The 10032-nt window shown below is 37.5% G+C and overlaps 1 protein-coding gene across 1 annotated transcript; it reads left to right on the top strand.

Moving 5' to 3' along the window:
* Positions 1-7267: 7267 nt before the first annotated feature.
* BDCG_05176 (MYND domain-containing protein) lies at positions 7268-9151 on the top strand (the record flags this gene model as incomplete). Its single annotated transcript, XM_045420842.1, has 1 exon — positions 7268-9151. The coding sequence occupies one exon, from the start codon at positions 7268-7270 to the stop codon at positions 9149-9151; it is 1884 nt and encodes a 627-aa protein (XP_045276864.1).
* Between the last annotated feature and the right edge of the window lie 881 nt (positions 9152-10032).

The following is a 10032-nucleotide window of genomic DNA, read 5'->3' as shown; positions in this document are numbered from 1 at the left end:
TGAGCTTATGAAACATCAGAGCTATATTTATCATAATATGCAAGTTAATGCTGAGAACTACTTTGAGTTTCTATTATCTATCAACAGTGATATCTTCTACACTAATCTATTTCACAATAATATTTACATTTTATTCAACAGCTCACTGACATTTCATGAAATAATGAATGACTCAATGTATGAAGCAGTGACATATGTAGCTGTTCTGAAATCAAAGATAATCTCAACAGATTATAATCTGAATACTGAGTCTTTGAGATCTTTCAGCTGTGAGAAGATTGAATAGTTAATCAACTCTAAGAATTCAGATACTGATTTCTTTGTTATCTCATCTTTATCTTGATTATCTACAGTTCTTCTGAAACAGCATTCAATAGATGAGTAACATCATCAACTTGATCATATCAGTGAAAATAGTATATTAAAAATGACCAGAGATCTGTGATTTGATATTGCTATTATCAGTCTGAAGAAATTATCATTCTGTGCCACATGTGTTAAGTCTAAATAGAAACATACTTTCTACAAGAATTTCACATCACATCATGCCATCTGCAAGACCTTGAAGATTTGAGTGAATATATTCAGTGATGATGAGACTCTTGAAACTGAGAATGATATATTATCTTACACTGGCAAGAAGCTTACAATGATGATAACAGATAATACTATCTGTATGAGATGAATATTTCTATTGAAATGCAAGGATGAGATGTTGAGATATCTACAGATCTTCAATCAATTCATCAAGAATCTGCTGAGATGTAGCATTGCAATCATTCACTCAGATCATGAAGAATTGAATTCAAATGCAGTCACAGCATACATGCTCAGTGAAGATATAAAATGAGAGCTGACTTCTTCTTATACTTCACAGTAAGATGAAGTATCTGAACAATCAATCAGTTTGATCATTGAGAAGTTTCAATCACTATTAATAGACTCTTCAGCTCTGAAAAAGATGTGAGATGAGGCAGTTATTACAGTCACAGAGCTGCTTAATCTTATGTCAACCTTAACAATATTGTATGAGAGCTCTGAAAATACAAAGCTGATTACACTGTATGAGATCTGACTTGAAGCTCTATCTTCTGCATGTGGCATTTGCTGATGAGGTTGCAAAGCATTCTTGAAGATAGTTTCCAAGCTCATCAATAAGATGGCTTTCTGTTTCAAAGAGTTGATTTTTATGAGATATGATGGTTTTATCAATTATAGATTGATGTATCTCTTCAACAGGCATTTATACATATCAAAAGACATCATCTTCTGCGAGGACCTTCATCTTGCCAATTCATTGATATCAATCACAACACATAACCTGAAGGTTCTACTCAATACGGCCTGCAAAGCGGCTGCGGTGATTTCTTCAGCAACATCAGACCTACTCACTGCAGTCTGTCAAGAGACTGCAGTGATTTCTGATTCATCAATTGATAATCTGTTCATTGATGAGGAAATTCAACCTGAGTGTCTATTATTTCTCATATCTACAAATAATTGATAAATTGACTATAATATCTCCGCGAGAATACCTATCTTTTTAGTGCAGAATACACTGAACTTCTCAGAATTCACAGTTGAATCAGATAATTCTTCAACATCTATAAGAAATATCACTACAGTGAGAGAAGATTCAGTGAGAGATAGTCTTGAAAATCTACTCATCAATTCTGAGATCTCTGCACTTCTGATTCTGAAAAACCTCACACATGTCAAAGCTTTCATGAAATGAAAGTATTATTATAAGATCTGTGTTAAAGAGATCAACTGTTTGAAACAGATAGAGATCTGATAACTGATTGAGAGAACATCACAAATAAGTGTTCTTCACAGTCAATGAGTATTTGATAAAAAGTTCAATAATATAAGTGATGTTATCTGCTATAAGACCTGCTGAGTTGTCTGTGAAAATCTTCAATAGAAGAGAGTCAATTACTTAAGAATCTTTGTATCTATTGTCTCTGCATTTATCTCACAAGCTCTTATAATAATCTCAGTATTCTGAGAATGATATGTTCTGTAGATTGATATAATGACTGCTTTTTTAAACACTCAACTGTCTGCTGATGAACAGATATATATGAATCAACTCACAGAATTTCATAAAGACTGTAATAATCTTGTATGTGAGTTGATACAGAGACTCTATAATCTTAAGCAAGTAGTACTCTTATAATATAAGAAGCTGTGAAAGATGCTATTACACTCAGACTTTCATATCAGTCTCTATAATGCTGAACTATTTATTTACAATGAAAGACAGATCTATATAATCATCTACATGAATGATGTCTGTCTCTATAGCCTGAAAATCAAAGATCTGAACTGAGCCAAAGCTGAAATTGCTGCTAATTATGAGATCAAGAATATAGAGAATTTCAATCACTATCTAGAAATAAAGATTGATAGAGATTCAACTTTATTGACATTGTTTCAATTCCTCTTTATAAGAAATCTTCTGAAGAAGTTCTCAATGAATGACTGTCATTCTATATTCACTTCTATGAAGAAGAATGTCAATTTCATGAATGATGATGAGGAATCAATTGCATATATAGCAGAATTTACTCTACAGTTCTATCAATCTGGTATCAGATCTCTGCAATATCTGGCATTCAATACATATTCTGATATGAGCTTTACTGCAGGATTTCTTGAACAATTCAGCTCTCAGTCTACATCAAAGAACTGAGCTGTATACAAGTATACACTTCAATATCTACAGAGTTCAATTAATGAGAGTATAACCTATCACAGAGATGCTGAAATTGAACCTGTAGCATACACAGATGCTGATTGAGCTGGTAGAGATTCAGAATCCTGTTCAATCACCGATTATATCATCTACATGACAGGTGGCTCTATTGCATGACAGAGCTGCCAGTAAACAGAGGTCTTTAAGTCATCAACAGAGGCCGAATATATTGCATTCTCTGAGACTGTATATAAGCTTGTCTGTCTCTGAGAGCTTCTAGAAGACACTGAATTCATTTCATCTCATCTCAACAATCTAAATGCTGATAATCATCTCATTCTCATCACAGTCAATGATCTGACTTATACAATTCATACTGATAATAAGTTCATCATAGAGCTATTCTCTTCTGAAGCAATTTCACACTGCTTGAATTATATAGAGATCTGTTTTTACATTCTTCAGAATCTTGTTTGTAAGAATGAGATATCTATCTGATATGTTTCATCTGCTGAGAACACAGCAGATGAGCTTACTAAACCACTTGAAATGTTAAAATATATGTGTTAAAAAGAGAATATAAAGAAGATAGAGAAATAAAGAAATAAAAAATAATGTATATCATGACTGATTTTTCATTACTTCACATTTTCCAGTCATTTTTTGTACCTGTACTTGATTTGAAGGCGAATTTTGTATATAGCATTGTGTATAGTTACTCTGGTAAGTGAGGGTGTCAGGTCACATGATCTGGCTTACTAATCTCTTCATTATATAACTTTTCACAAAGCTAGCAATCTTTCAATCACACAAGCTTTACATCTTTTATATAAATCACTTTAATAAAATCGCTCTATGTTTCTGAGCTGGGAAGTTATTATCGCATGTATCTAATTGTCACTTCTTTGTATTTCCTATGTTCTTGTTATCTTGGTATGGTCTCAACACCTGTATTTCCTTCTGTATAACTAACACTTGACCTGTATTTAACATCACACAAGGACTCATCATAAGCTCCGCTTGTATATAAGTATAATGAAAGAATAATAATAATAATAATAACAGTATGTAGACTGGCCGCTGAGATCATGAATTTCACATTTAATTTCATTTAGTCTGATCTCATACATTTCTTAGTGTGAATCTCACTGAAATTAATTATTAAATAAACATGTAAAGTAACTATATATCAGATCTCAAAATAAAATCATGACTTGAAAAAAATAAGAAAGTAATCTTATTTAATCTTATTTAGTCTCATTCTTGATATAAATTTACTATTTTTAAATATTTTAAGGTTTTTTTTAGACTATTTTTAATTTTTTAAAAAGTAACACTTTTTAATAACACTTAAATGAGATTTAATGTCATTTAAAGTAATAAAAATAATTTAAATTGAGAAGTAAAAATCATGATTTTATTTGAAAAATATGATAAGAGTAGATAGTAAGTCTCACTGAGACAGTATAAAACTACTATTTAATATTAAAACTGTGTAATGAGATCAGTTAAATTAATAATGAGCCTATTAAAAAATCTAATTCTGATCTCAGACACAGTTACACAGTCAGTCTAATAATTACTATATCTACTCTAATTATATACTATCTCAACTCTATTTAGTGTAACTTGTACAGATAAATTACATATATAATAATATTATTCTTTAAGAAAGATTAGAAAGTAGAAAACTTAATCTTACTAAGTATATTACTTAATCTTATTATATAATCTAATCTTGTAAATATAGTCTATACTACTGTCTGATCTCACTCAATACATCTTTTCTTATAATTTGAAATTACTTAATTATATATTATCAATTCTATAATTAATTCTTAATTAATTGTGAAATAATTCTTCTCTTATTATAACTTTTATATATAAAGAAGACTTTACTAATTTTATTAATAATTAATTTATTACTGAAATTATTCTTAAATTTAATAATAAAATAAGTATTTATATAATTTACACTGAATTGATTATCAACTGATTTTCAATCAATTGTTAATTACTTAAATATACAGATTGAATTTATTTTTATTACTGTAATTAATTAACAATCAATTCAAAATTAATTTAAAATCAATTTAAAATAAATTTAATACTGAAATTATTCTTGAATTTAATAATAAAGTAAGTATTTATATCATTTACACTGAATTGATTATTAACTAATTTTCAATCAATTGTTAATTACTTAAATATATAAATTGAATTTATTTTTATTACTATAATTAATTAATAATTAATATAAAATCAAATATTAAATATTTTTATCTTAATATATTTTAAAATTCTGTAAAATATCTCTTTATATTCTATATAAATTTATCTATTTATTTAATTGATTATGAATCAGCTATACATGCTTTGATTGATTGATGAGCTGAGTGAAAGATTGAAAGTCAAGCGAGGTCAGGGTCATGATTATGTAATGAGGTCAAGTGGCGTGATAGGCCCCTCCTACCAGCAGTGCGCTGGTGGGGACTGAGCTCTTTTGCCTACATTTTCTGTATACACCAAGCTAGCAACCTTTTCAATCAAGCAAGCTTTACACCTTCCACAATACCATTCCTTTTGTCGGCTCAGAGGTTGGCTCTGTTCAGTTTCCTCCTTCAGCTTCAACTACTGGGTTTAAAACAGACAAGGAATAAAAAAAAACCTTAGCCCTCCTCCACTTGCCGCCGGCGGATAGGCGTACCTATAGTTATCCCGTATGGTTATCCCTTGTCAAGTTGCGATTATTTCAATGCAATTTCTCTTTGCTCTGATCATCTACTCATCTACTAAAAGGCTCTCTCTCTTCTGCTCCCTCCTTTTTCCTCTCTCTCTATATACTTCTCTAATCAAATTAAGTCACGTCAATATTTACGTAAGAGTGCGACTAGGGTCCCCAAGTGTGTGCACCACTTTGTAAATATAACTAACTACTCCGTATTCGCAACGACAAAAAGACTTACCCATCTTCGTGTGGCGCCCCCAAAACTGGCGCCGCAAGGGGAAAATTACCAGGCGCTCTAGACGGGACGATGCTCAGTTTCTCAACTGTTGCCAGTCAGCGGACATGGGACATTTATTCATTCCCAGCTCCATTTAAAAACGTTGAGGTAGGGCAGAGCAAAGAAAGAGAGAGGAAACTGAGTATCTATAAATAGACACCTCGGGACTAAGGAATGGTAGCTATCGAACAATCAAGAACAAGAACAAGAATCATCAGAACAAGAATAAAACCAAAACCAAAAACAAAAACCAAAACAAAACCAAAACCAAACCAAAACCAAAACCAAAACCAAAACCAAGAACAAGCATAATAATGAACGGGAGTAACAATGCCAGTAAAACAGTTATAAATTAGTTACAGAACAAAATAAAATGGGGAAATCCCACGCCTGAAGGCAAAAAGCACCAGCTCCAAGCTCCAGTCGGATAAGTTATCTTGGCGGGGGGCGGCGCCTTAGCTAAGCAGGCATCAGGCTCAGGCTCAAGGCTCAGGCTCGGGCTCAGGCTCAGAAACCGAAACAGAAACAGAAAACCGGACATTGCCGTCCTCTCCTCAGCCCAACCAAACCCATCCTTTCCTCTCTACCCCCGTTTGCCCTCAATTATCCTCCATCTCTCCATCTCTCCCATCTGCTCTCTTTTTTTACTTCTCGTTCTCATCAACTCCCTCGCCTTGCCTCTCTTTTTTCTTTTTTGTTTTTTTGGCTCTCTCTTCAGATACCCTACTCCACGTCTGCGTCGTGGTGGTTGTTTCTCTTTGCTCGCTTTTGTGGCTCTACAACGGCCAAGCCCCCTCCTCTCCCCCCCGTCAGTTTTGCATCCCCATCGCGAGCCTCATCCCCATCCGTTCTGTATCATTTACAATCCAAGGTTAGTAGTATCCCCCCCCCATTGCTCCCACTATTCAATTTCGACCTTTATCTCTCAAGTCACGTCCCACTGTTTAAAGAGGTCTCATTCCTCGTGACTCGATAGCTCTGTGCCATCAGACGCCTGATATCTGATCAGAAAGTTATGCAGCAATCCGTACTAAATACATCTTCAATAGAGGCTTCCATCCTTCCCACATCGACTCAACCCCATGTGCAGACCCTCGCTGCCAGATTTTGAAGCCGTCTGCCGTTCCGTATAAAGCTCCCTCGTTGCGTGCTCACATAGTTTTCCTTCTTGGGTTTTAGAGCCTCGTTTTCCTTGGTCGGTTTCTGCTTTTTGTGTCAAAAAACAAAAAAAAAAAAAAAAAAAACAAGAGACCTTGATCATCGTCCCATCATTTCACGGCTCATATACCCCCCGCTCTGGTGTTATCGTTATTGGATCAATCGGGTTTTCTACCACAATACCCTTTTGTAATTTGATGTAGATCGGGCCATCCATTTGTTCATCCCGATATATTTTATTCAACCCAAAGGAATCTTCACCCTTTGCAAATAGGTATGACTTCCCGAACGGAGTGATAGCTTTGCTCCTGTGTCACAACGTGCTAAAGTTTTATCAGCGTTCACAAACCCTTATATCCCCTTTTAATTCCGGTTCGAAGTCAGAAAGTATTTGACAACATTCGTCATGAGGGAAGTAAATTTCAGCATTCCGAACGTCAACAAGGCGGCTGTCAACATCACAACTACGCTTTACGACCGACGGGCCCTTGACTGCACTTCCACGCTTCCTCTCATGAACTCCCTGAACCACCTTGCCTACCTCACCACATCCTCTGCCAGAATTCGTGACATACTTACCGTCGATGGAGGAATTGAGCAGTTAGTATGCATTCTGAAGGAAGGGAGGAGCAAGGACTTGATGGAGATGTGGAAATGGAACCTTGCCTTCCAGTGTGTGGTCAATATTGGAGTCCGTGGCACGGAGAATGTGAGGACGAGAGTTGTTGAGGCAGATGTTGTGCCGGTAGTTGCCACAATCCTCGATAACTACATTCGTGTGGTCGATAAAATAAGGGCACGTGCCGATGCAGAAGCACAGCGGAACACGAGAGTTTCCAAAACATCCCGTTCACGCGATCAGAGCAATCGTTCATCCTTCTTTGAGAGAGCTCCGGCATCGTCAGACCACCGCACCACTCGCCGACAAGCCCCACCCCCGTCGATTGAGATTCCTCATCCATATTCTCGAGATGCCCAACACGGAGAGTCTGGCGCGATGGAAATCACACCGTCCCCTCAAGTCATCCTAACTTCTCCTCCAGATCGCACGATATTTTCCCGTGATGCACGCAGCCATAGAACAATCGAGAGCCGCCATCAGCTAGGAACACATCGTCATCGAGTAATGCAACCTCTTGCAACAGCTGTTCCTCCTGTGGATGGCACTGTTGGTTTTGGGCTTCGTCCTGTTCGTGACGCTGACCGGTTGCCGCCAATGCTTCCAGGCCTGCAACCGGGACTTAACTCTCAGCCAGAGTCACCAACGACGCCCCACGGCGTTGGTGAACATCAAAACCCTGCTCCCATGAATGCGAGAGCGAGACGACGCCCATCGATTCGCCAGCAGCCTTCGGCATCGGGAGAGTCTGACGATGCTAATGGAGATGATGTGGTCATGGGAGAGGACCCTTCTCCACACCACGTTACTGAGCCCATAGTTGATATGCAGAACGGAATGGAAATCGATGATGTTGGCGAAAGCGGCTCCATGCTTGACGGTAGCTCCGAGACCCATGGAATCACGATTCCAAACCCGTCCGATACACCTGAAGCGGAGACTTTCAATATCACTCACCCATCTGCAATTGACGTAGGCATCATAAACACAACAGCGCAGCCCGGAAATGGTGTTGCTGGCCTTTCACCCGTCCGCCCGACTGCGTTAAACACTGCGTCTCCTGTTCCTCAGCAAAACCTCTATCCTTTCTACCTGAGAGATCGCCAAGTACCTCCCGGTGTTTTGACTGCGATGCCTCGAGATGAAGATGTCTTGATGGCCTTACAACTTCTAGCATATGTCTCGAAATATTGCAATTTACGCTCGTATTTCCAAAAGACACATTTGGTTCCAAGATTGAAGTTGGGTAAGGACATTCACCTCTTGGACGATCCCAATGCTCTGTCTCAACCTCCGCTGGAGCCGGAGGAAGAGGAAGAGGAATACCTACTACCCGATGATTTCAACATATTCCCACTTGTTGAAAAATTCACCATTCGACACCACACCAAGGATATGCAATACTGGGCCTGCGTTGTGATGCGAAATCTATGCCGCAAGGATGATGCCAGGGGCGGTATTCGCCAGTGTGCATACTACAAGTGTGGGAAATGGGAGGAGTTCCAACGCCAATTTGCGAAATGTAGACGATGCCGCAGGACAAAGTATTGTAGCAAAGATTGCCAGAAGAATGCCTGGGCCTTCCATCGTCATTGGTGCCATAGCACCCCAGGCCCTTCCGAGCAGGCACAGTCTTCTGAGCAGCCACAACCTTCTGAGCAGGCGCCATAATACACTGAAATATGCATCGTACCTCCCCCCTTCTTCTAGACTGTCTCAAAGTCAAGTTGCCAGAAACATTTTCAACAACCACTTCCATCCGAGATCATAGCAGACTTGCATTATCAATCACCATCGATTCCCCGATTATTTACAATCAAGCAACCGTTTTTATGACACTTCTTTTTCCTTCTCTTTTTGTTTCTTTTATTATCTTGTTTTTCTCTTAGAGTCAGAACCATTCTGCGAGTGCCATCATCTTTGATGTCACTTGACTACTTTTATATATACACTTATAACTTTCACTCTTAATTTTCGAATCATATGGACGAATTTCCTTAGTCTTGCTGTCAACCCTTCTTCATATTGAGCTTCCTCTTTTTGCTTTTTGGCTCATGAAAGAAAGAAAGTGCATTCCACAGACAATTCTCTTCTCTCTCCCTTGAGCGCGCTATATTATTCCACCCAGCTGGCTTGCTAACATGGGCTTCTGGGTGCGCTACTTTCGTTTCGTTTCCTTCCCGCTACCTCCTCCTTTTGACGGTCCTAACTTAGTTTTCCATTTTTTCTTAATATTAACTTCTATTTTTCAATCTTCTTTTACATTATTCACGGTTGGGAATGGGATGGGGGGTGGAAAGAGAGAGGTTGGTAGTGACGTAAGTTAACGTATATTAGGCGAAAACTTCTGCATATTTATCATTTTTCGCTGTTAGTTATATCCCTCTTTTGTACCCCCCATTGTTTTTGCATTCACTTTCTATGTGTCTATTTTATTCCATTGTGGCATTTTCTTTTCGTACATTCTACCGCTACCCACTGCGCCTTTTCCAACAAGCCTTTCTTAGGGAACTTGTGATTTCTTAGCTTTTCCTCCTTTTTATTTTTATTTT

Source organism: Blastomyces dermatitidis, assembly GCF_000003525.1.
Source record: "Blastomyces dermatitidis ER-3 genomic scaffold supercont1.5, whole genome shotgun sequence".
NCBI classification, from domain to species: domain Eukaryota; kingdom Fungi; phylum Ascomycota; class Eurotiomycetes; order Onygenales; family Ajellomycetaceae; genus Blastomyces; species Blastomyces dermatitidis.
This window is presented reverse-complemented; position numbering and strand designations above follow the sequence as displayed.